Source organism: Cervus elaphus, chromosome 11, assembly GCF_910594005.1.
Source record: "Cervus elaphus chromosome 11, mCerEla1.1, whole genome shotgun sequence".
Classification (NCBI taxonomy): Eukaryota; Metazoa; Chordata; class Mammalia; order Artiodactyla; family Cervidae; genus Cervus; species Cervus elaphus.
In genome coordinates, this window is record NC_057825.1 from 895,852 (window position 1) to 919,915 (window position 24,064).

Below are 24,064 nucleotides of genomic sequence, written 5' to 3' on the forward strand. Positions count from 1 at the left end.
GCACCCTCATCATCAGACTCAGGCACCAAAGTGTGCGCTGAGCCACAGTGCCCGTGCCCAGTGGGGCTGGCTGTTCCATCCAGACCCTCTCTGGAACACCCACCACCCGAGGCCCACTTCCGCACAAAGAAGAGCAGGTAGGAAGCAGCCACCAAGAGCCTGGCGTTTATTGCTGAGGCTTTCCTGGAACTGGGCGGGCAGGTGTGTGCTGCCCAGGGCCTCCTCCTACTGCTGAAGTCTGTGCAGGAGAGCTGACCACCCTCCCAGCTGGGAGCAGACAGGGCGAGAGCCAACAATAGCCCCCAGAGAGCGTCGGGCAGGGTGGCTGTGGCCAACAGTAGGATGGCCCTTCAGGCCCACGTCTCAGTCTGGAAACGCAGTGTCCGCTGCAGCCGGGCGAGGTAGGCGGCCGCATCGGGGCCAGAGAGCCCGCCCTCCTCCCGGAAGATGGACAGCAGGGTGTTGGACACATCGGCCGGCATGTACTTGGCGTTGCTGGAGGGCAGGAGGGACAGCGCTCAGCACAGCCGGCGTCCCCAGGGGGCCGTCCCTCCAACCACCCGCGGCCCAGGCTCACCCTGCCAGGTAGAAGTGGGCGCCCCGACCCTCCAGCAGCTCCCACACCAGCGGCCCGAACGCCCGGAGCCGGTGCTGCACGTACACCTTCTGCTCCTGCGGGGCGGGGGACGGTCTGAGTCTGCACCCTGGGGGTCCCTCTCTGCCCCCCGCCGGGCACACACACCTGCTCTCTGGAGAAGGCCGTGACCAGAGTCAGGCAGCCCCTCGCCTGCAGCTGCTTCCACTCAGCCTCCCAGTAGAAGTCCTGGTCCTGCCGGCGGCAGCCGAAGAACAGCACGTTTCCTGGGGGGAGGGAGGTGGGGAGAAGGGCCTGAGCCTGGAGCTGCACTCGCGGGGCTCAGCCGGACACCTCCCTGCCCCAGACTCTGCTCACCGGTCTCTCCCTGGGCCACTCGCTCCTGGATGGCTGCTCGGAAGGGGGCTACGCCGGTGCCGGGCCCCACCATGATCACAGGTACGTCTGGCATCTTTGGGAACGTCAGGCCCCCAGACCGCACCCACAGGGGCACCCGGACAGGTCCTATGGCGTGAGGGAGGCGGCTTGAAGAGGCTCACAGGGCCAGGGCCCAACCCCCCAACCCAAAGAGCCAGGGTCACCTTGCGCAGGGTCCAAGGACGCCAGCCAGCTGGAGCAGAGGCCACGGCGGGGCTCCCGGAGGCGGGTCTGGTACTGCACCACGGCCACCAAGATCTGCAGCCGCAAGGGGTGGGCCTGGGGGAGCGGAGAGTGGGCGCCCTGCCCTGGGGGTCCCCCCGCCCCCGCGAGGCCGGCCCCTCCTCTCTCACCCGCAGAGAGGAGGCGATGGAGAAGGCCCGAGGCCGGATCAGGGGCACCAGGTCCAGCAGGTAGTCTGGGGGGACGGCAGCAGCCGTGTGGGGGAAGTCGCACAACACCTGGGGGGACAGCAGCAGGGAGCCTTGGCTGCAGTGAAGGTCCCAGCCTGCTCGCCAGCCGACGCCCTCCCCGGGGGCCATCCTGCGGGCCGCAGGCGCTCCCCCAGCCCCTGGCCCCTGCCCACCTCCAGGGCCTCCCCCGGCCTCTGCCCACCTCCAGGCCCTCCCTCGGCCCCTGGACCCAGATCCAGGCCCTCCCCCGGCCTCTGCCCACCTCCAGGCCCTCCCCCGGCCTCTGCCCACCTCCAGGTCCTCCCCCAGCCCCAAATCCAGGCCCTCCCGGGAGGCTGTCCTGCGGGCCCCAGGAGCTCCCCCAGCTCCTGCCCTCCCCCGGGCCCTGGCCCCAGATCCAGGCGCTCGCCCAGCTCCTGCCCTCCCCGGGGCCCTGGCCCCAGATCCAGGCGCTCCCCCGGCTCCTGCCCTCCCCCGGGCCCTGGCCCCAGATCCAGGCACGTCCCCAGCCCCTGCCCTCCCCCGGCCCCTGCCCTCCCCCGGGCCCTGCCCACCTCCAGGGCCCTGGCCCCAGATCCAGGCGCTCCCCCGGCCCCTGCCCACCTCCAGGGCCCTGGCCCCAGATCCAGGCGCTCCCCCGGCCCCTGCCCTCCCCCGGGCCCTGCCCACCTCCAGGGCCCTGGCCCCAGATCCAGGCGCTCCCCCGGGCCCTGCCCACCTCCAGGGCCCTGGCCCCAGATCCAGGCGCTCCCCCGGCCCCTGCCCACCTCCAGGGCCCTGGCCCCAGATCCAGGCGCTCCCCCGGGCCCTGCCCACCTCCAGGGCCGTCCTGCGGGGTCGGGTGCAGTACTCGCACAGCTCCTCCTGGCCCCGTGCGGAGCCAAACTCCCGCAGCTTCTCCCGCTCCAGCTCGTGGGGTGAAAGACAGGCCAGGAGTTCAAAGAAGGAGCGGCGGGGGACACTGGCGATGTCCAGGTACTGGGACACGAAGCGCCGCATGGAGCAGGGCTGTGGCAACCGCGCGGGGCAGGCGACACCTGCAGGGGATGGGACGCTGTGGGGCGGGGACGCGGGGATGCGGACACAGGGTGCCGGGGGGCATGGGGGAGTGCAGTGTGCGGGCGCCGCGGCCTCGGAGGCTCACCCGGCTCCCGGGGCTGCAGCGTGAAGTGCTGCTCGGGGTCCAGGCCCAGCGCCTGGCAGAACTGCTGGACGTGGCTGGCTGTGTTCTCGGGCTGGATCAGCACCACGTCTCCGGCTGCAAAGCTGTGGGGAAAGGACAGCCAGGGCCTGGGGAGGGGCCCGCCTGCGGGGGGAGGACGCTGGGGCTCCGGGAAACCGCAGAGGAAGGAGGCGGGGGGCCAGGGGGCCCCTGGACGGGTGGGTCCCACCTCCCCAGCTGTCGTCTCTGCTCTCGGCCGACACGCACCCGCGTTGGGAGAGGAGCGGCTCAACCCCGGACCGTGGCTCCCTCGTGCAGCCCTGACTCCGCGGGGCCCCGGGGCTGGCCCGCACCTGATCCCAGAGTCTGAGATGTCGAACTCAATCAGCCGCACGTCCTGGAAGTGCGAGGGCCCCGTGACCCTCCGATTGCTGACCATGGGTGCCAGGAACGGCTGCAGCTCTGAAGGGGGTCCCTGAGGGTCTGTTCCGGCCACACACAGCTCCTCAGGGCCCGAGCTGGGGGTGTCCTTGAGGAACTGCAGGGTGAACTTGGAGGGCCAACTGTGAAGGGGCGGACACTCGTCAGACCGCTGGCCAGGTCTGCTGTGCCGGTGGGTGCCACCCCAAGGCCACACTTACGGGACTCCAGGAGGGCTCAGGTCGAGGTTCAGAGGCACAGAGTGCGGCCCCAGCACCTTCTCCCACAGATCCTGCAGCCAGGGGTCGACGGCGGCATCGGGGCTGTAGAGAGCAGGTGCACACCCCTCTGGGGACCCTGCTCCCGTCCGGGCCCACAGGAGGGCACCCCCACCCTACGACCCACTCACCCCAGCTCGTGCTGGTCATCGCCCAGGCACACGGGCAGAAGGGCGCTGCCCCCGAGCTGCAGCAGCCGGCGGTGCAGCTTCTTGGCCACGAAGTTGAACCTACAGAGAAGACAGAGCCGGTGCTGGCCCTGGGCCCGCAGGGACGGGAGGCACACGCCCAGAGGACTGCACAGGGTGGAGGCTCCCAAGGCTCCACAGGTTCCTTCGCTGGCTCCCTGGAGGACAGCGCCTCCCTGGGAGGAGCAGAAGGGTCTCTCACCCGCCCCATGGGCGTGCCCGGCAGTGGGAACAGACGTCTACACTATGCACTGAACAAAAGCCCCAGACCCTTCCCAGACGAGGATCACAAGGCCACCCACTTTCCGTCCTTTTCACCCGGACAACTGCAGGCCTCAGGCTGCGTCTGGCTCTGGAGGCATCTGTACGTAGCGACCCCTCCCTCAGCTCCGAGCTGTAGTCTTAGGGGTTTTAATGTTTCAGGAGCCCCACGCTATGTGTACCCTTGAACACAAAGCCCTCAGCACTTCCCTGGGAATGGTGCAAAGCGCCAGCACTCTGCTCAGGACACAGGCGTGCCGCGACAATGGTGAGAGGAAGCAAAGCAGAGGTGGCCACGGAATGGCTCCCAGGGGCCGGGCTCTTTTGCGCCCTGCCTGCTCACACCTCCCTGTTCTCCGTGCTCATGGTAAGCTCGAATCCCTCCTCAAAGGCTGCTTATGAAGGCAGGGTGAGCCGGGGTCCCCTGTTGCCCTACATCACGTGTTGACAGAGGACGCTGGCTCGGGCCCTGGGGTCTGGCTCTGGTCCTGCCTGGACTGTGTCTCAGGCGTGGCCCCAGCCAGGCTCCCCCCGCCCCCCCACCGGCTGCCCTGCCCACTTCCTGCATGAACCGGCCTGTCTTTCAAGCCCAGGGCTTCTGGCCATGAAGAAGGTGCCACCAAGGAGCATCTGTGGGGCCAGGACGTGTGGCCAGGGCCACGGCCTCGAGGGAGCGCCATGGGGGCTGGGTCACGCACCCTTCTGCCAGGACCCCGTGTGGATGTGGGGTCAGGCCCACCCTCCCTTACTCACTTGGTGTAAGACGAGTCCCCGAGACCCAGGACAGCAAAGTCCATCTGACAGAGGGCAGTGGACGGCAGGCTCCTCCGGAAGATGAACCTCCAGAAACTCTGCAGCGGGAGAGGGGAGCTCAAGGCCTCTCCTGGCCGTCAGGGCCCAGGCCTCCCCTGGGCTCTGCTCTCCTACCTAACGCTTTTGTTATTACAACAAGACCGCTTCTTCTTGTTCTACTGTAGTAGTGAAAAAGTTGGGGAAAGACACAAAATGGTAAAGCGGAAGAATGCTACTCAGGCACCAGTGCCAGAGCTGGGCTCCAGTGCTGCCCGCAGAGGGCTGGGGGAGCCTGGCGGGGCTGTCACCAGCGGGGCAGCTGCTGGCCTGCCCCCCACTGCCCAGCGTGCGGGCAGCACGGCCCGGCAGCTCTCAGCCCCGTCTCGGGCCTCAGGGCAGACCCCCAGGCTCCTCTCGGGTCTGGCTCCCCACCTCAGGGGAATCTTCCCTCCTGGGCCTGGAGCTGCCGGCCATCAGGCTGCTCTGTGTCCATGCCCCGCCCCCGCAGGGCCAGCCTAGGTCCCACACTGCCCCCCTCCCCCGGGGCACCCTCACCTCCACGCGGCCACTCATCCCAGGTGGCCCCCAGGTCGGCGCCCGAGTCCCTCTCCTTCCCTGACCATAGGGTCACCACTGGGCAGCCTGTGCAGGAGCGCCGCCCATTCCACGCCTTGGCCTAGTCTTCCTGCAGGCCCAGAGGTGCTTCTGAGATCTCCTGATTAGATCTTATCTCCTGAAGGCTGTGGAAAGCCTCAAGGTACTTCCTGAGAAAGGGTCCAGGGACGATGAGCTTCTCATGGCTTAGGTGTGAAAATGCTGGGCTTCCCCTTGCACCGCTGGCAGACAGTGGGGCACACTTCAGGCTGACACTGTCTTCTTCAGGCCCCTGAAAGTTTGCTCTGAGCTGGTCCAGCTGGGTGGGCGCTGCTGGGAAGCCAGTGTCCCTCTGTGCCCTGCCCTGTCCCCAGACACCTGGGCACTCTGCACTTCCAACAGCTGAAACCCACGAGTCAGGTGTCAGCGGGAGCCTGGTTCACACCCGCCAGCCCTTCCTGGGCACATGGCGGGTTTGTGGGCTGGAGACCCAGCCTTCAGTCCTGTTGACACTTTCCGTGGTGATTCCCTCACCGCTGTCGTTCCTGTTGTGGGGCTGCTGGGAAAATCTTGGGCTCCTGATGTTATCTTTCTTGTTCCCTAACTTTGTTATGTTTTCTGGGAGATTTTCTCAACATTGTCTTTTGACCTGGTATCATTTTAGGGTGGTCTCCTCAGCTCCTGCCCTGCCCAGGCTTTGCGTTTCTGGCACCAGGCTCGCCCCCCTCGCAGATGGAGCTCTGCTCTGCCTGTTCCTCTGGTTCTGCATGTGCTTCTCTTGGTCCCCGTCCTTCCCAGCGGTCTTTCCTCGAGCACGTGGTCATTCTTCGTGGTCTGTGCTTCAGAAGATGACAGAAAACCCCAAGTTCGGGCCTGTCACCAGTGGATTTCTTGGCCAAGAGAGGGGGCGAGTCTCAGCTGCCTGGAGGGGCTTGCCCGGCCAGTGTCCTCCAGGATGGTGACAAGGAGGCTGGGGTCTCATAGTCCTGTTCTGTGCTGGGTTGGGAGGGCCCCATCTTGACTCCCTCCATGGTGTCCATCCTGGCATCCGGCCCTCCTGTAACCACCCTCATCCCGGTGTGACCATCACCACGCTGATGCTGTTAGCTTCCACTGTAAAGTCAGGACCTCTGCCAGCTGACCTGATGGAGGTCTTTATCCCCCGCCCCTTCCACACCCTGGTCTCTGGCATCCACCACGCGCCTCCTGCCTTGCTCTCCCCAGAGCTGCCTCCTCTCCTGCACCTCCTCCTGTGCTGGTATGCCCACTCCAAGCCTATTCTTCAATCTTCTGCCTTTTGCACCTGCCAGCATTTAAACATGCCTGGGTTTCTCTATCTCACAACTATTCTGTTTAACCCCTTAACCCCACTCACAGCATAAGAGTTTTTGAATTGTTTCATGTGCAGACATCCTTAAACACTTCCCTGCTCGAGGTTGCCAGCTGTCCCTTTGCTGACCTTACTTCATTTCCTTGCAGCTTTGAGCGCCAGAAACCATCCTCTGGAGACAGCCACCCCTCTGCCCTCGACCTTGGAGATGGTCCACTCCCTCTTCTCGCTGCTGGGGCCACTTTCCTCCCCCTCACCGCTTTTCTCCACCTTCCACGCCTTTGTGTTTAAGGGCAGCCCGTCCTGGGGGAGAGAGGCACTTCCTTCCTCTCGCCTCCATATTTTGGCCACTGCGACATGTGCGTCCACTAAGGATCCTCACTGGAGCTCCAGGCCGACTGCGCGTCTCCACCTGGACAACGTCCAGGCATCTTACCCTTCTGATTCTCTTACTTCTGTGCGTGGAAGCACCATCTGTCCTAGTACCTAGGCCCAAATCCCTGTCTTAATTCTACCTTCTTTCTCATCTTTGAGATTTGATCCCACGATTCCATGTTCAATCAACTCTACCTTCTTAACATCTCTGGAGGGCGTCTGCTCCACTCTGCTCTGCCACCGTCCTGCCTCGAGCCTCAGGCTCTTGTCTGCGTTGTGCCCACCTCCCACCACCACCACCCTGGTTCCTGCTCTCCTACAGCCTGCTCCCCCAGCAGACAGGGGCTGGTTTTGCTAGAAGACACATGTGACTGCATCACCTCATGGGTTCCAGGCCCTTCATTTCAAATCCTTCTGCCTCCCTGTGGCTGCTGACCTCTTTGGGATCCAACCTGGCTGCCTGCTCCTCTTCTTCCCTCCAAGCCTGACTCATTCCTTGGTTCGACCATCCGGAACCGCTTTCCACTTTTCCACAGCTGGGCTCTTCTCCTCCTCTGCAGACGTTGCTCCCTCTCGCCTGGTGCCTGGCTGGCCCCAATTATCCTTCAAGACTTAGCCTAGCCTCTTTTCTTCCAGAAAGCTCTCTCTGAACCTCCAGATTGAGGGAGGCAGCCCTAACTAATGCTCCCATTAACATCAAGCACTTTCTCTTGCGACATGCATTTTTCTGGCATTGTAACTACCCGTTAAACTCTTGCTTTTGCTACGTTTTGAGTTTCACGAGGGTAGAAATGTGACTACTGGGTTCATAGCTGGATTCCCAGTATTAGGTTATGCTTGGAATACAATATGTGCTCAAAAGATGGTCAAAGAATGGCAGAATGTTCCCTGAAGGTGAGCTCTGAAATACACACAAGACCCATACCAGATTTATATAGAGCCCTGGAAAAAACATGAAAAGTTAAAGTGGTGCAGAGTTTATTAGGAAGGATACCCAGAACCCCCTGCTCCACCCAAAGACCTCGTCCAAAATCCACAGGAGAACAATTATTCACTGTGCTTCTCAAGTCTTTCCAGGCAATGAAAGGATCTGAGCCCCTGAGCACACTTCAGGTCAGCCTTACCTTCATGTTGTCCGGGGGGTCTCCTTGGCCTGTAGTTGCACAAACAAATATCACCAGGGGCTCATTAATCAGATTCACCTCAACAAAAAGACACATATGTAAGGCCTCGGGCTGTAATGGCCAGGCATCCTCCCAGCAGCCTGGCTCCCCTCCTTCTCTCAGAGGAATGGGGCAAAGGGACTCAGCGCTCGCGAGCTGCCGGCCTGCCTTCTCTTTCAGGCTCCCCTCCTACCGCTCCCCTGTCTCCTTGCATTAAACTGGCCGCTGCTCCCAAGCGTTCCCGGACCCTAAATCTGCCGTAACGGAAGTGCCCGCTCTCAGACGAAGCGTAGCCCCCTGGGGTCGAGCGCTTTGGGGGCCAGCGCCCCAAGCCCGCCGGGTGTCCCCGCCGAGGTCCGAGGAGCCCTCACCACCGGGTAGGAGTCCAGGGCTTGCACCCGGCAGTTCAACTGCCGGCGCCGGGCCTCGCGGCCCAGCCTCTCCGACACATCCTGGGCTGTGCCCGTTTGGCTGCCGAAGAGCACCAGGAGCCGTGAGCTCGGCATGGGCTGACCCCGGGGAACCCCAAACTCCTGACGTGACCCGCAGCACTCGCCACGAGCCCGTCGCCGCTGCGACCGGCTCCGACTTCCGACTTCCGGCGTCGGCCGGAAGTGACGCCCCAGGGCCGCGCCCGGCGGGGCATGGCGTCCGAGCGCGGCGGGCGTCGGCGGGTGGCCTGTGAGGGGTCCCAGGTCGGGGCCGGGGGATCGGCCGCGCGACGGGGCCGAGGGCCGGGGCAGGCGGGGCCGCTTGCTGCCTCTCGTTGGCCGCGGCGGCGGCGGGCGCCAGCGAGGCTAGGAGGGCGCGGCCGCGTAGCCCGGCAGCTGGGACGCTCGGCCGGGCCCCGGCCTGCGCCCAACCGGCGCGATGCTCTTCTCGCTCCGGGAGTTGGTGCAGTGGCTGGGCTTCGCCACCTTCGAGATCTTCGTGCACCTGCTGGCCCTGTTGGTGTTCTCCGTGCTACTGGCCCTGCGTGTGGACGGCCTGGCTCCTGGCCTCTCCTGGTGGAACGTCTTCGTGCCCTTCTTCGCTGCTGACGGGCTCAGCACCTACTTCACCACCATCGTCTCCGTGCGACTCTTCCAGGATGGAGAGAAGCGGCTGGCCGTGCTTCGCCTTTTCTGGGTCCTCACAGTTCTCAGCCTCAAGTTCGTCTTCGAGATGTTGTTGTGCCAGAAGCTGGTGGAGCAAACGCGAGAGCTCTGGTTCGGCTTGATCACGTCTCCGGTCTTCATTCTCCTGCAGCTGCTCATGATCCGTGCCTGCCGGGTCAACTAGCCTCGCAGAAGATAGGCTGGAATGCTGGGACCCACGCCGAGTCCCCATGTCTACCACACCAGAGGAGAAATCTGAGTCTGAGAGCCAGCTTGTGCCCTGCTGCGTGCCTGGTTTTCAATCAGTCATGTCTGAAGTTGTTCCCTCAGCTGGGCTAAAAAGAGCAGCCTTGATTCTTAAAGTGTATTCTCTCTTATTTCATGCTTTGAATAGCTAATCTTGAACTGAGATCCCTAGAAGGATCCTGAGAAGGCCAGACAATCCTGAACTCCTGACAGAAACTGCATATAAGTAAAATATCCTGATGGGCTCTTGAGTATTTTCATGGATCCTGGCAAAGTACGCCGTGTGCAAAGGCTGCAAAGCCGGACTCGGGGTTTGCCCTGGCCAGCACTGCTGACCTGAGTGCTTGCTGTCCCCACCTCCCCAGACAAGACTTTCTTAGATGCTTGAGCTCTAAAAAGTGTAAACCAGCTTGTGTCTTCTCCCCAGTGGCACTGTGGAGGATGGCTTTTTCTTCATTCCAGCCCAGGCAGACAGGAGGATGTTGAATAAGTGTGACCCGACCCTATCCAGAGATCTGTCGCCTGAGAAAAGAACTCGCTTTCAAGGCACTGCTTGGCTTCCTGTCCCCAGCTTTTCCACCACCTTGTGGCCGGCAGTGTTAGTGCACCTGAGACATTTAGGCCACTAAGGGACCAGAGAGAGGAACAGGTGTTCTGATGTGAATAGGCATTGAGACCTACACATGGGGAGTTTGCAGTTGGTCTCAGCCCACGCTTGTCACTCTGAGGGCTTTGGTTTGATGCCAGTTAGGTGCCAAATGAGAACATTTGCTGAGATGAAAATAAAATAAGAGAATGTTTTGCTGAAACACACAGTGGTTGCCTGACCTTTTGAGGGTTAATGTTGAGATGCTCCCTGCTGTGTGGTGTACATGGTTACAGAGCTGAGGTTGTAAGAGAGGGCTGGAAGTTGGCTCGAGCCTTCTGGGTGAATGGGAGGGTAGTTTCCTCGGAGAATCCCTGCTTCCTCCCTGGGGAGCCAGAGTGAAGACAACCCCCCGGGGGTGGGCCCATGTTGAGGACTTAACAGGCAGCTTGTGTGACATCAGAGTCTCTGTAGGCCTTGCTGACCTGCAGAGCAGGAGTCAGCAGACTCTGACCCGGGGCCTGTTTTTGTACTGCCCGTAAGCTAAAAATAACTTATATTTTCAAAGGGTTGTAAAAACAATGTGACAGAAATGAATGTGGCCTGCAGTGTACAGGGCCTTTCAATCTTGGCACGGTTGGCCTTTGGGTCAGATCACTCTTGGTTGTGTGTGTGTGCAGGGAGAGGCTGTCCTGGGCATCATAGAGTGTTCAATGGCACCCCTGATCCCCACTTACCAGATGCCAGGAGCACCCCTCACACGTGACAGCCCAGTGTCTCCAGACATTCCCTAATCTCCTGGAGGAAAAAACTGTTCCTAGTAAGAACCGCTGGACTAAATTACCCCCTGTCTTGCCCATGTTTTCTGGACTCTTGTTCTAGGATGGATGCTGCATGGCCTGAACCACTGAGATGCTTGAGTTGGAGGCTGGTCTAGTTTGTGCCACAGCTACAGAAATGTCTCCTACCCAGCGTCGGCATAACCTGTGTCAAAACCAGATACAAACTGACCCTTGGGGTTGGGTTTCCTTTCAATGTTATTTTTAGTTTGTGTGTTTTATCACTGCCCTGTTGAATTCTGGTAGTTTAGGTAATCCTGTCAGCATACAAGGGATGAGCGCAAAAATGCTCAGCTTCCTTCTGGGAAGGTGATTTGAGGAGAGTCCTGACGGAACACTTGAGCCCTGGAAGGCTGAAATCCAGTTTCTTTTCTCCAGCTGGATAGACTGGGCTGTTACAAGTACTGTTATTGCAGTGATAGCTGCAGACTGCCATGGGACACAGAAGTGGAGAAGGGCCTCAGAGTTGAAACCTGCCCTGGGTCTTCGCAGAGGCCCAGGTGCTCTTGGAGCCTGGTCTCTGAAAAGTGAGTGTAGCGGGAGGCAGTAGTGTCATTTGTGAACATCTGTTGACTGTAGGCAGGTGATGGAAAGGCAGGGGACAGTTGTCCTTGCCCATGCCCCCAATTTGTCCTCTCATTGGCTCCAGCAGGCCTGAAAGAACTCTGTGCAGCTCTCCTGGGGCAGTGAACTTCCTCATGGCAAGTACACAGAGAAGGTGTGCCCTCAAGGGCAGCGTTGGGATGGGGGCGGTTCATCAGGCAAATGGAACGTGTCCCGGCTATTATTGCCCTGTCTGCCTTGGAGTGCTGTGGGCCTGCTCGTATGCCTTACGGGCTTCCACACTCCCGTTCGTGTTTGGTGGGCCCTGGATGACCAAGGGTGAATAGTTTCCACTACTTGTCTGGGCAACAAGAGTGGATTCTAGGGGCCAGTAAAAAACAGAGATTTCTGAGAAACCGATTACTCCGCACTGGGTGGGGCTTCAGCCGTTGGTATCTCCGCTAAGTCCCGCGGGAGACCCAGGACCGCAGGTGGGCAGTCCTTAGACCCATAGGCACCTGGGCCAGGAAGAGGGAGGCTGGCGTACAACCGGCGGACCGCTCACAGGAGCGGGACAGCCTTCCAGTCCTGGGTTGGCCCTTCTTCCACTGCGCTTTCCCTGGGATAACAGGCGGACAGACCAAGAGCAGCCAAGGTGAACCGCGACGCGGGGCCCAGGCGTCCGGCCGGCCTGCCTGCGGGGCAAAACCCGCCCCCTCCTGGCTCCGCCTTCCGGGAGCGGCTAGCCCAGGGAGCAGAGGCGGAAGTGTGGGCCTCCCTGGAGGGGCGTGAGGCGTCACGGGCGTGTCCAAGGGCCTCCCCAATAGGGACCCAGTCCGGGGCTGGGCGCTGTCCACTGAGGTCGGCGGGAGGGCGGGGTCGAGGAAAACGCTTTCCAATCAGCGTGGCCGGCTATCCTCCCTGCCATAGGTGGGGCCGCGGGGCTGGGGCGGGCCTGAACGGGCCTCTCCCCCAATGGGCGGTGGTCCGGGGGTGTGGCAGCTGCGCGAAGGCCGGCGGCGGGCGGCGGCCGCAGTCCCCGGCGCGCGCTGGATCCGGCGGCGACTCCGCAGCATGGCCGGCTTGGGACGGCCGGGCCCAGCGCCCCGCGCCGCGATGCCTGCCTGGAAGCGAGAGATCCTCGAGCGAAAGCGGGCTAAGCTGGCGGCCTTGGGCGGGGGCGCGGCGCCGGTCGCTGGGGCTGGCGCGACGGAGACCGCTGGGCCGGTGACTGAGCCGCTGGTGCTGGCCGAGAGCCTGGGCCCGCTGCGCGAAAACCCGTTCATGCGGCTCGAGTCGGAGCGGCGGCACGGGGCGCGGCGCGCCGGGGGCGCGGGCGCGGCGGGGCCCGGAGCGCGGCCCGCGGAGCAGCTGCTGGAGCTGTACTGCCGCGTGCCCGGCGTGCGCACCATCCGCGCCGACAACATCCTCATCATCGAGTCGGAGCCCGGCTTTCCGCCCGCGCCCGCGCCCAGCCCGGGCCTCGGTCCCGGAGGGACCGCCCGCATCCGCGCCGCGGAGGTGCTTGTGTACGAGGCACCGCCGACGCCCGGCCGCGTCAGCCGCCTGCTCCAGAAGTTCGACCCGCCGGCCGCGCCGCGCCGCCGCGGGAGCCCGGAGCGCGTTCGCCCCGCGCCGCCACCCTCTCCGGGCGCGGCCGTTCCGCGCGTGGGCGAGCGCGCCGCCTGCTTCCAGTCCGATCCGGAGCGTTGCGGCTCAGGCCTTGGCCCCGGGCCCCGGCGCAGCGGCTTCTTGCACAAGACTAGCAGCAACTCCTTCACTGTCCACCCGCGGGGCCTGCGCCATAGTGCGGGCACTCGCCCACTCCCCAACGGGCCCCTGGCCCCGGAGTCCCGGGCCGGCGCTGCCAACGGCTTTGAGGGCTCCGCGCCTGAGCCAGGCGAGTGGAAGCCAAAGGTGGAGTCGGGGGAGGCCCCCGCCCACCAGTCCCCCAGCCCGGGGACCCCCAGTGCCACTCCAGCCGCGGATCCGGCCTTGCCCACGCTCAGCTCTTCCAGTGCCACTCCCAGCCAGCGCCAGTGGGTCTCCGCGGCCACCAGCGCCAATGACTCCTTCGAGATACGGCCGGCCTCAAAGCCAGACATGGGCAGGATCCCTGCCGGGGACCTCCAGGCCCGGGCTCTGGCTAGCCTTCGAGTGAACTCTCGAAACTCCTTCGTAGTCATCCCCAAGCGCAAGACCTCTGGGGCTCCTCCTGGGGAAGGGAGGCGGTCCGTGGCGCCTCCAGAGGAAGAAGTTGGCTGGGCCTCCCAGCACCCAGAGCATGAAGCCCAGCAGGTACCTGGAGTGGATGGTGTGTTTGCAGGTGGGAGGAGCCCCCCCAGAATCATGGAGGGGGGCAGCCCTGCTCCAGCCGCTGCCCTTGTGGACCCTGCTGTCAGGTGGCAGGGGCTGCCCTCACCACCCCCATCTCCACGGGCCGCCGCTGAAGCTGAGCCCTCCCAGGGCTTCCAGACTCCTGGCTTGGCCAAGAACGGCAGGGAGCCTAGGCGGCCAGGGCTGCCCATCACTTTCATTGATGAGGTGGACTCGGAGGACGAGGTCCCCCAAGAAGCCAAACTGCCCTGCTCCGGGGCTGGTGCGCCTCCCCAGTACCACCCGCATCCGACCAGGCCTGGGTACTTGTCAGAGCTCCAGCATCGGGGTGGCAACACCTTCACAGTGGTGCCTAAGAGGAAGCCAGGGGCCGTGCAGGCCAACGGCGAGGCCAGGCCAACGGAGGCTGAGGAAGAGGAGCCAGGCAGAGTTTCGGAGCCCCCTGCTGCTGCAGGGACCTCACTGAAGAAGCGCTACCCCACTGTGCACGAGATCGAGGTGATCGGCGGATACCTGGCCCTGCAGAAGTCTTGTCTCACCAAGGCTGGCTCCTCAAGAAAGAAGGTGAGTGGTGGGGGGTAGAGTCCACAGAGGGAGGGGGAGAGGTGGCAGGTCACAGATCTGTGGGTGTAGCACAGGGCCTGCTTCCAGGACACCTGGGCTGGGTGTGGGATGGCGTCTACGTGGACCAGAGAGGGCTGGTGGCTGTGCGCGCTCCAGGAGAGTCTGGGCTGGGGAGTCACTGGCACTCGTTCCAGTGGGATCCTAGGGACCTAGGGGCTCTGTACACTGAGGCTGGTGGGGACGGCGGGTCTAGCCAGGGTCGTGTCTTCCTGTTGACTTTCATGGCTTTCTCTGGAATTGGCCGGGCAGTCCTGTCCCAGGTGGGCCCTGGCTTTGAGGAGTGGCCTGGCATGTTCTTTGTGTCCTGGCCTATGCAGGTAGCAGGGGCCAGGGTAGAAGTGGGAAGGGGCAAGAAGCCCTTTGATTTGGATGGGGTGGGATTCCTACTCTCAGCTCCCCAGAGAGCATACCGGCTTCGCGCTTAGCAGGACTTGGCTTTGAGTGAGGGTTGACCGAGCCCTTGGTGTGTGGCAGGCTGGTCTGAGCCTGGGCTGAGCTGCTGGGGAGCGATGAAAAGGCTGCCCTCACTGGGGAGGAGAGGCCAGGTGCAGGGCCAGGAGCCTTCTTGGAGCCTCACTGCCCCGGCTTCTTGGTGGCCTGGCACCCTCTGGGCACAGGGGTACGTTCCTCATATTCTTCCCGGTCATTCCGGCAGCAGTGTGTTACCCCGGGGGGGATTCCAAGGCCAGCTCCACAGGACTGTGGTCAGCAGGTGCTGCGGGCAGATGCACTCTCCCCGGGTCGGCCTCTCCTCCTCTGCTCGTCCTGAGGCTGCCTCTGCCCTTCGCCTCAGTGTCTTCTGTGGGGGGGCGGTGACGTGGTGTCACCGGAGCCCCCTTGCCCGCTGTCCTGCTGGCGCTGTCTCATTAGACGTGGCGCCTCGCCTGCCTGCTTCCTTTCCACTTCCTGCCTCAGGGTCGGCCTTGGCACTGCCCTCGCTCCCTGCATCACCCTCTCCTGCTGCTCCATCTGCCTGCTCAGGCATCTGCGCCCGTCCCCCGCCGCGCTTCCGGCGCCCCCCACGCCTGCCCCGTCCTGCCCGCCTGACCTTGCCTCACCCTCTGTCCGGGCCCTCTGGCAGCCACGGTCGCAGCCCCACCCCCATGCCTGTTCTCTCCCCCGTCTGCCCCTGCTCCTTCATCCTGACCCTTGGCCCCAACTGCTGCTGGAGGCTCTTTTCCCCTGCTGGCCTCGGGCGGTGGAGGCAGTAGCTCCCGCCCTGCCGTGCAGAGGGTGGGCCTGAGGCCAGTGGAGGTCACGGAGCTCTCTGTTGAGCCCCCGTCCCAGCCCCACGGCCCTCATGCTGGGAGCCTGCCTGCTGCTTCCTGGGTCCGGAGGGCTGCAGCCCAAAGCCTGGGGGCAGGGCTGTGAGGGTCGCCCGTGGTTGAGTTGGGGTGAGAAGGAGGGGAGGAAGTTACGGGAGGAAGCAGGCCCCGGCCTGGCCTGGCCCTTGGACCAGCCTGTTCCCTGCCCCGGTGCCAGCCTCAGGGGTTGGGGGTCCAGATGGATGGTGCTTCGCATGGCTGAGCGGTCTGGCTTGGGCCCCGTCAGAGCAGCACGCGCTGCTGCGGGCAGTTTCTGCCTGGGCAAGCACCAGCTGCCGTTTCCAGGAAGAGCGGCATGCCTGTCGGGTGGGACGGAGGCGTGGGGCCGCCCAGCCCCTCGGAGTGAGCTGGGCCACCCCGGCCGTGGCCGCCCCTGCGCCCTGGCTTCGGCTCGCCCGCTCCAGCCAGCCGGGACTTCATCGTTGTCCCGCCTCCCCAACCCCGCAGTCCAGGGACGTGGGGGTCCGGAGGCCAGCAGGATGTCGGGGGCCTCCCGGGCGGGGTGGGGGCCAGACCACCGCCTCTTCCGGGGGACAGTAGGGCGCAGCTCCTCACGTGGGCAGAGGCTGCCGGTGACACGTCCGAGGAGGGCGCAGCCCTGCCCTGGGCTGTGGGCGCCCAGCCAGCCGTACACCCCGGAGCCGTGCCTGGGGGGCGCACATGGCCCCCAGTTAGTTACCTCTGGGCAGAGGCACAGAGGCTTACCTCCCCTGCTGCCAGGGCCCGCTGGCTGCTGGGGGAGGGGCGGCCACGCCCTTCTCACCCCTGCCCCAGCCCTGGCTCCCCGGGTGGGGCAGCCTCCTGGGGTTGGCACTGCGGGCCTCTCCCCTCCCCTCTGACCTCCTCACTTGCCCATTGCCCGCCCAGCCCAGCACGATGCCCGCAGGGCCTCAGCCTCCGTGTCCAGGTCCAAGCCTCCAACCACCCACCCCTCTGGTTCTCAGGCCCCAGGTACCACTGCCCTGGGGCACTGCTCCCCCACTGCCCCCCACCCCCCACTCTTCCGTGTGGTCTTTCTAGAGCCTGGGACTGCTGGAGCAGGCCTGGACCCTCTCAGCTTCCCCACTGATGGCTGTCGGGGGGGAGGCTGCTCTTGACTCAGGGCGTCTCTCCTGAGCCATCATGGCAACTCCTCTGGGGCCGTGCAGGGTGGTCCTGTGGGCCCCTGGAGCTTGGGCTGAGTGGGGGATGGTAGATGCAGGGGTACGGGGTGGGGTGGGTGCTCACCCCTGGCTGGGACCGCTGGAGCCCAGCTCCCAGCCCAGACAGTGCAGGGTGGACACTGTCCAGTAACCGGCTGGGCGTGCCGGATGGGGTGCGGTGAGGGTGAAGTAGGCGGAGCCAGGACCCACCCTCTGGCAATCCAGGGCAAAGTCCCCGCCGGTCAGCTGACCAGGCTTGTGCAGGTGCCTCTGGCTGCAGCCCCTGCCTGTTCTGTCCGCCTGGGGTCTAGAGACGGGGTCCCCCCAGCCCACGAGTCAGGGGTGTCCTGTGACCCACAGAACTGAGCTCACGCGGAGCCTGGGGACTGAAGGGGGGTGGGACGTGCCCTGCGGCGTGCCCCAGCTGTCTGAGCCAGACCTGTGGGCACACCCCTCCCGCCCGGCCCTCGCCTGGCCAGGCCGTGCCAGGCTCGGGGCCTGCTTGCGCCCAGCCCCCTCGGTGTCCCGCTGGCAGCCGGTCACGCAGACTAATGAGAACATGCTAACCCGCCGGCCCTGGCAGCAGGCCCTTCCCTGTCCCCGGGGGGGGATGGGCGCAGAGGGCCCAGGGTCCTCGGGGATGACCCTGTGTGTCCAGGGGCACGCTCCCTGCGGGCCTGGGCCGGGCAGCCCCTGTGCCAGAAGCCCCTTCCTGCTTTGGACTCCTCCTGGGGTCTTTGGCCCCAGGTCTCAGAGGGCCAGTTCCAGGGGCGGTGGAGGGGGTTGGCCAGTTGACTCCATCCCCACGGGGGCCACGGAATCACCGCACACAGCTGCCCAGGTGGGATGCTCCGAGTCATGGGCAGCCCCCAACCCAGGGCAGGCCCCTGCCAGTGGGGAAGCTGAGTGGAGGAGGCTCCAGGCTTGCGCCAGTGTCCCCAGCAGTGGGTGGGCACTTGTGGACTCTGGCAACCACCCTTGTGCCAGCTCTCTGTTCCGTTTGGCCTCCCAGGCGGGAGGGGGGCAGCTGAAGGTCCAGGTGGGGCCTGTCTGGGGACAGAACACCACGATCCTGCTTTTACCCGGCCCTGGTGGTGGTCTGCCCGTTTCCCTGACCTCTTATCTGTGTGGACGGCTGCCGGGAGCTGGCACACGAGATCCCACCCATGACAAGGTCATGAGGGAGAAAACCTGACGGGCAAGGCAGATCAGGTTTTCAGGGATTCCAAAAAGCTGCCCCCAGCGCTCACCTTAAAGATGATATTTGTCTTTCTGATGCTTGCTTCAATAGACTACTCCCTAATTTCTGTGACACGGGTAGAAGGCCTTCCCCGATCTCTTTCCAAACAGAATCAACTTAGAACTTTAGTTAATATGTCCGCTGGACGGCGGTATCCTATAAGATTATCCAGGATGAAAGGAGTGTTTCAATTTAGACCCCTTTGCTGGCATTCTAGCCTGCTTGGCAAATGCGTGCTAATGCACATGACTGCTCACAGCACCTTAATCATAAAACAGGATAAAGAACCTGGTCACACAAAGGCCCTAATAGGCACAGAGCCCTTCGGGGGTGAGGAAGCCCTGTTAGAGAACACAAAAATATTATTCTAAAAGTGGTTATAGTTAAAGATTTAGAAAAATAAGAGTTTAGAATTGTTAATTTTAACCAGGAATGCTAAACAGGGGCTGCCTCACCGGAGCTGCAGAGTCTTTGTGTGGTAAACCTTTTAGATAAATTTAACTGATAACTTCTGCAAAAGGACTGACCTTTGTGTTCATTAAAGAATGGATTACGGAAAACAGCTTTGCATTCACCTAGGTCATAAAATGTCAATAGGCCCCAAGGCCAGAAGATAATGTACAAGACCCTCATAAACAAAGAAGTATGCAGAAAACACCCTGGTTTCTTGAAGAACAAGCTGATGTAATGTTAAACTATCTTCCCCTTAGAAATTTACTAATTTAGGGTATAAAAGCCACGGTAAAAAATGAAGCATTGCCAGACTCTGCCAGACTCTGAGCACCCCCTGTCTGGTCACTCTCTCTCTCTCTCTCTCTCTCTCTCTCTCTCTTTTTCTCTCTCTCTCTTTCTCTCTCTCTCCCTCGCAGACTTGGCCCTATCAAGGCTGGTCTCACATCTCTCTCTCGCCGACGCCGTTCATCCTGAGGGTACCCCCTGAATCCTGCTGAGGCTGGACCCCGGCAGACGGCTGTGGCGAGGGCAGCAGCTCCTGGGCTCGGGACCTGCCCAGTTGGTGTCTGTGGGCCAGGCAGAGGCGGGCAAGGCTGCCCACAGCTGTGTGTGCCCACAGGAGGTGGCAAGAGCCCTGCCCTTCTTTCCGGACCCTGGCTCAGCAGGGCAGTGCCAGCCGCTCCTGGGCAGCCCCGTGCATGTCCCCCAAGGCCGGGCCCTCTGCTGCCCAGGATCGCAAGCCCGGCTCTTCTGAGACCCCTTCCCCTCCTGCTGTCCCCAGGCCCCGGGTTCTTCGCCCGGGGGCCTGGCTGCCTCCTCGGCTCCTTCCAGGGGAAGAGGAGGAACTTGAGCTGACTGTGGTGTCCTGTGCCCTGGAGTTTAATATTTCGAGTTCCAGTAGGGCTGCTCGCATCTGCCGCGGGCAGGCGGCTCCCGTATTCATTACCACCCCGCCTGGCCGGCCGAGCCCTGCGAGCAGGCGGTGGGAGCCTGGCCCTGGGCCCCCGAGAGGGAGCGTCCGGACCCCACGGCCCCTCCCCGCCCGCAGCACAGACTGGGCTCAGAGGCCTGTGGGCGGAAAGGGGAGGACTTGCTTGAGCGTGGACTCCTGGGGCCTGCTGCGTGGACAGGGCAGGTGAAGACTGCGTGGGCAGTCCTAGTGAGAGAAGAGGGCCGCTGACCCCTACTCCGCGCAGCCTCCGGCTGCCTCTGTCTGCAAAATGGTGACGGCACTCGGTGCCCCCTTCCCTGGCCTGGCACAGGGCAGTTGCCTGACTTCACGTGGGCCCTTGAGGGCCTGGCCCAGCAGCGGTGGTCTGTGCTGAGCAGGGCAGGCAGGATCATCCTGGTGCCTGGCAAGCTGGGACGTGAACTCAGGCCTGGAGGAAGGCCCCAGATGACAGGAGGGGCTGCTGGAAGCACAGAGGTGGGCTCCCAGGTGCAGCCTCAGCTGGACCTGCTCCTGCCGGGAGTCTCAGGCTGGGAGATGTGGCTGGTGCCCTGCCTCCCTCGGGAGGCAGACCTGCAACCCTGGGAACCGCCTTGGAGGCGTCTGGAGACCCCCTGGCTTAGGGCGCCTGGTGCAGCTGGGGTCTGGGCCCTGGGAACAGTGGTCACTAGGAGTGAGGGTACCCTGGGGCGGGAGGGCGTGGGAAGGGCTGGGCGGGGCTCAGGCTGCAAGCGGACACCCTCGGCCTGAGGGTCCAGGTGGAGGGTCTTCTCTGATGAGGGGCAGCCCCCACTGCGGGGCCGATGGAGTGCGGGGCTCCTGCTCTGGTCTGACATCCCACTGCACCCCGGGGGCCCCGTGCACCCAGCTCCGCCCAGCTGGAGGACCCCCAAGGCCTGCAGTGGGGCCTTCGCTGATGCGCCCCCTGCCCCCAGATGAAGATCTCCTTCAATGACAAGAGCCTGCAGACCACGTTTGAGTACCCCCCCGAGAGCTCCCTGCAGGAAGAGGAGGCGCAGGAGGAGGAGGAAGGGGACGTGGAGGAGGATGCGGAGGCCTCTGGCCCTGACGGCGTGCCGGAGAAGCACCTCATGCTCTTCCTGCCCCGGGCCACGTTCGTGAGCAGCGTGGGGCCCGAGAGCCCACGGCTGCCGGACGGCAGCTCCAGTGAGTGCCTGTCAGGGCGGGCGAGCGGGTGGGCAGGCGGGGTGGGGTGGCCCAGGTCGTCGGATTCCAGCCACATGTCCACCCGTTTGGCCTGCAGGCCTGTCCAGCTACACGCCGAAGCACTCCGTGGCTTTCAGCAAGTGGCCAGAGCAGGTGCTGGAGCGGACTCCAAGTGTGGAGGAGGCCCCGCCCAAGGAGGTCATGGTGAGCAGGGCCGGGTGGTGGATGGGCACCCAGGGAAGGTGGGCGAGATGGGGGATCTAACGCCTGGACGTGCCCTTGATTGCCTCCACACCGCTCTCTCAGCTCACCCCCGCCGGGCAGAACGACCTCTCGGACTTCCGAAGTGAGCCAGCCCTCTACTTCTGAACTCCCGCCCTCTGACCAGCACGGCCAAGGCTGACGCCCCCCGGCCTGCCAGGCTCTGCCCACCCACGTGCCGCGCGCGCTGCCTGGGGCCTCACAAGCAGGCCGGTGCTCAGGGCCCGAGCTGGGGGCACCCTGGATTCCTGACCCTGGTTTGCGGGCACTGCCTGTGGGGAGGGGCGGGTCCTGTCAGGTGTGTCCATGTGGAGGCCTACGGACCGGATTTCCCCAGCCCACACCCCCACATCAGCCACTGTTTCTGATGATCAGCACGTCTCTCCCCGCCTCTGATGACGGACTCAATAAACAACACTGGATGAACTGCCTCTACCTTCCTGCATGGTCGTGGGCTGGGGAGAGGGGGCACAGGGGTGCGGTCTGCGAGGCTACATCGAGGCAGCGTGGGGGAGGCCACCCATCCGGGGTCGGATGGAGGACCAGCATGGACTTGTGTGCCCAGGGAGGTGGCCCTAAATGACGCCCCACACCGCGTAGCGTGGCCCTTGTTGCCCCGCTTTGGCTGGGCAAGGGTCTTCCCTGTGCCTGCCCTGTGAGTACCCCCGGTCTCTAGGGCTTCCCCTGCCCCCCAGAAGCAGCTCAGTGAGAGCTGTGGTGGGAGGCGGGACGCCAGGCGAGCTTTCTGGGGGCTGGAACTCTGGGCCTGGGAGCGGGAGCACTGCAGCTTGTGGGGTCTGAAGGTTTTCTTGAAGGGCCAAGGGCTGGGGGTGCAGAGAGAGGGGCCGGGCAGGCAGCCTTGCTGCTTGTTTAGACTGGAAGGTTCTCGGACCCACCGGAGCCTGCAGGAAGGCCGTGGCAAGCTGACCACTTGCTTGGGGTCCTGCTTGCAGGGAAAACTGACAAGAGGTGACAAGAACGGGAGCGGCTCCTGGCTGGACTGGCTGCCTGTGGAGCCAGGCCATTCACAATCCAGCCGTCGAAGGCGTGTCTTTTCCTCTTGGAGTGTCAAGCCCAGGAGAAATGCCACCTGGCCAGGCTTGGGAAGGAGGAAGCTGTTTTCCTGGAGGAGTGGGCCCAGGCTTCTGTAGACCTTTTCAACTGACACGTGCTTCCCAGTCGGCCCGGCCCTAAGAGACAGCAGTTGTGGGGACCCCAGGTGGGCTGACAGGCCAAGGAGATGGGCCCAGAGAGGACTCAGGATGGAGGGCTGGACCCCAGGCTGCACAGAGGCCGCTCGTGACCAGAGTAGGAAGCACGGGTGCTGTGCTGCCCGGCAGCACTCGGAGTCACTGGGCTGGAGAGCAGCTCTTCCCGGGGGCTCTAAGGCCAAGCAAGTCCCCTGGGCCCGGCCTTTCGCTAGAGGCCAAGCCCAGCAGCAACTTCACTGAAGTGTGGGCTGTATGATAGGCTCAGGGGAAGGGTGTGGCAGAGGGTCACAGGAAATGCTCAGGGGCACCCTTACCTCTGTCCCTAAAGCCAAGGCTGGACAGAGGGAAAGTCACCCCAGGCCCTCTTCTCTCCGTCAAAGGAGCCATATGACAGCTGGGAAGGGTTTGTGTTCTGACTTGAGCGGGGCTGCGGTTTGCATCTGGCAGCCCCACACTCTACACAGGCAGCAGTGTGGCATGCATCTTTACAAAAGCAAACTTTATTGACAGTCACAGGCCTCCAGGGCAAGCTCTGAGGCAAAGAAGGGCCCCAGCCCCTCCCCCACCTGCCTGGGCACCTACCAGTTGAGGAAGGAAGTCTGGGGATTGCCGCGGTGCTGAGTTTAGACTGGGGGCCTTCCCTGCAGCCCCAGGGGGTGTGGGGGCCCTGCACAGAGCTACCCTCCCCAGAGCCTGCGTGAGTGCAGGACTAGGACCCCCACCTGGTGGGCCACACCCAGGGCCCCTGGAGCTTGGCAGTTGCCTCTCTTGGCACCAAAGACAACAAACGGAGAAAGCTGCTTCCCTGAAGAACAGAGATGCTTGAAGACAGGCTTGCGGGGGCTGCCGAGCCGCAGGCAGGACGCCCGCCTGGGGCCTCCTCAGCTCTCTTTGCCTCCGCTGCTCTTCTGCTCTGAGGCTGTGGCCTTGGTCAGGTTCCCCGCTTCTCGCTTCAGGACACTAAGCAGAGTCTGCGAGCTCTCCAGGATCTGCGAGCAGAGACATCAGCCAGTTAACACTGTTCCTCCCATCAGAAAGTTGCCACGGCCTGGCGCCGTCGCCTGTACCAGGCCCTGCTCCCCTCTGAGTATAGCCCAAAGCCCACTGCTCACACCCTGGGAAGCCAGGCCCAGGTCGGCTCCGGCTCCTGCTGTTGCTCAGTCTGGAGCCAGGGACACGGCGACAAGGCGCCCACAGTAGGACCCAGGCCGCGCTGTCACTCCACGGGGGCCTACGGCCTGTCCAGGCGCCCCCGGGCCAGCACCCGGCCCCCGAGCCCCACCTTGAGGTAGGCGGCTTCTGTCTCCGCTATGGTCCGATCGAATTCGTTCCGAGAGGCGATCTTGCGCGCCAGGTTCTCGTTGACTCGGGCCAGCTTCTCCGTCAGCTGCCTCACCTCGTTCTGCAGCCTCTGCTTCTCGTCCTCCTCCTGCTGGATCTGCCGGCACAGCTCCTCCCGCTTCTGGCACAGCTCCTCGATGCCTGGGGCGGGCGGGGAGCGGGCGCGGTGGGCGCCGGGGGCCGCGGCGGGAACGGGAGCGCCGGCCCCGGCGCGCGAGGCGAGCGGCCAGCGAAGGCCCGGGCGCCCAGACCAGGCCGGCGGCCGGCGTCCCAGGGCGTCTGGCGTTTCAAAAGGCCCCGCGCGAGCCCCAGTACAGTCTGAGGGGCCGAGAGCGCCCAGTCCCACGCACCCTGCTCGCGCCACAGACGCCGGCTCTCGGGGTGGCCACTCCGCGGCTCCGCCCAGCGTCCGAGCAGCTTCGGCCGGAACAGCCGCGCGCGGCGGGCCAGCGCCGGCCCGGGCCCGCAGGCCGGCGACCCCGCCGCCCTCCCAGCCCGCCCGCCGGCCTCGCCGCGCGGCCACTCACACTTGACCAGCTCGTTGTTGTAATTCTGCAGCGCCGCGCCCTGCTGGGTCATGTTCGCCGCCGGTCCCCGCCGCCCCAACCGCCGCTGCCTCCCCCCTCGGCGCCTGCGCACGACCTCCGCTCGCCCCGCCCCCGGGTCGCGTCACCGCCCCTGCGCCTCTCGCGGCGCACCGTGTGCGTCATCGTCG

The 24,064-nt window shown here is 64.0% G+C and overlaps 4 protein-coding genes across 6 annotated transcripts; 2 read left to right on the forward strand and 2 right to left on the reverse strand.

The window, feature by feature from the left end:
* Window positions 1-149: 149 nt before the first annotated feature.
* Window positions 150-8,586, reverse strand: NDOR1 (NADPH dependent diflavin oxidoreductase 1). 3 transcript variants are annotated; one of them, XM_043916258.1, is made up of 14 exons: window positions 8,360-8,586; window positions 7,950-8,027; window positions 4,488-4,585; window positions 3,417-3,515; window positions 3,229-3,330; window positions 2,941-3,150; window positions 2,570-2,691; window positions 2,242-2,462; window positions 1,366-1,473; window positions 1,177-1,291; window positions 953-1,099; window positions 743-861; window positions 578-672; window positions 150-495 (listed from the first exon to the last, which is right to left on the reverse strand). In XM_043916258.1, exons 1-14 carry the CDS (start codon window positions 8,492-8,494, stop codon window positions 351-353), a joined length of 1,794 nt encoding a protein of 597 aa, XP_043772193.1. In that variant the 5' UTR covers window positions 8,495-8,586; the 3' UTR covers window positions 150-350. The 3 variants fall into 3 exon arrangements, with proteins under 3 accessions (XP_043772193.1, XP_043772191.1, XP_043772192.1); XM_043916256.1 differs by having other exon boundaries at window positions 2,570-3,150; XM_043916257.1 differs by lacking the exon at window positions 578-672 and having other exon boundaries at window positions 2,570-3,150.
* Window positions 8,587-8,621: 35 nt separating this feature from the next.
* Window positions 8,622-10,140, forward strand: TMEM203 (transmembrane protein 203). The gene has a single exon (XM_043916259.1). It carries the CDS (start codon window positions 8,859-8,861, stop codon window positions 9,267-9,269), a length of 411 nt encoding a protein of 136 aa, XP_043772194.1. The 5' UTR covers window positions 8,622-8,858; the 3' UTR covers window positions 9,270-10,140.
* Window positions 10,141-12,333: 2,193 nt separating this feature from the next.
* On the forward strand, window positions 12,334-21,228 carry TPRN (taperin). Its single transcript, XM_043916255.1, has 4 exons — window positions 12,334-14,200; window positions 20,305-20,536; window positions 20,634-20,740; window positions 20,843-21,228. The coding sequence occupies exons 1-4, from the start codon at window positions 12,374-12,376 to the stop codon at window positions 20,903-20,905; spliced, it is 2,229 nt and encodes a 742-aa protein (XP_043772190.1). The 5' UTR covers window positions 12,334-12,373; the 3' UTR covers window positions 20,906-21,228.
* Window positions 21,229-22,490: 1,262 nt separating this feature from the next.
* On the reverse strand, window positions 22,491-24,035 carry SSNA1 (SS nuclear autoantigen 1). Its single transcript, XM_043916260.1, has 3 exons — window positions 23,877-24,035; window positions 23,291-23,490; window positions 22,491-22,997 (listed from the first exon to the last, which is right to left on the reverse strand). Exons 1-3 carry the CDS (start codon window positions 23,926-23,928, stop codon window positions 22,890-22,892), a joined length of 360 nt encoding a protein of 119 aa, XP_043772195.1. The 5' UTR covers window positions 23,929-24,035; the 3' UTR covers window positions 22,491-22,889.
* Window positions 24,036-24,064: the final 29 nt, after the last annotated feature.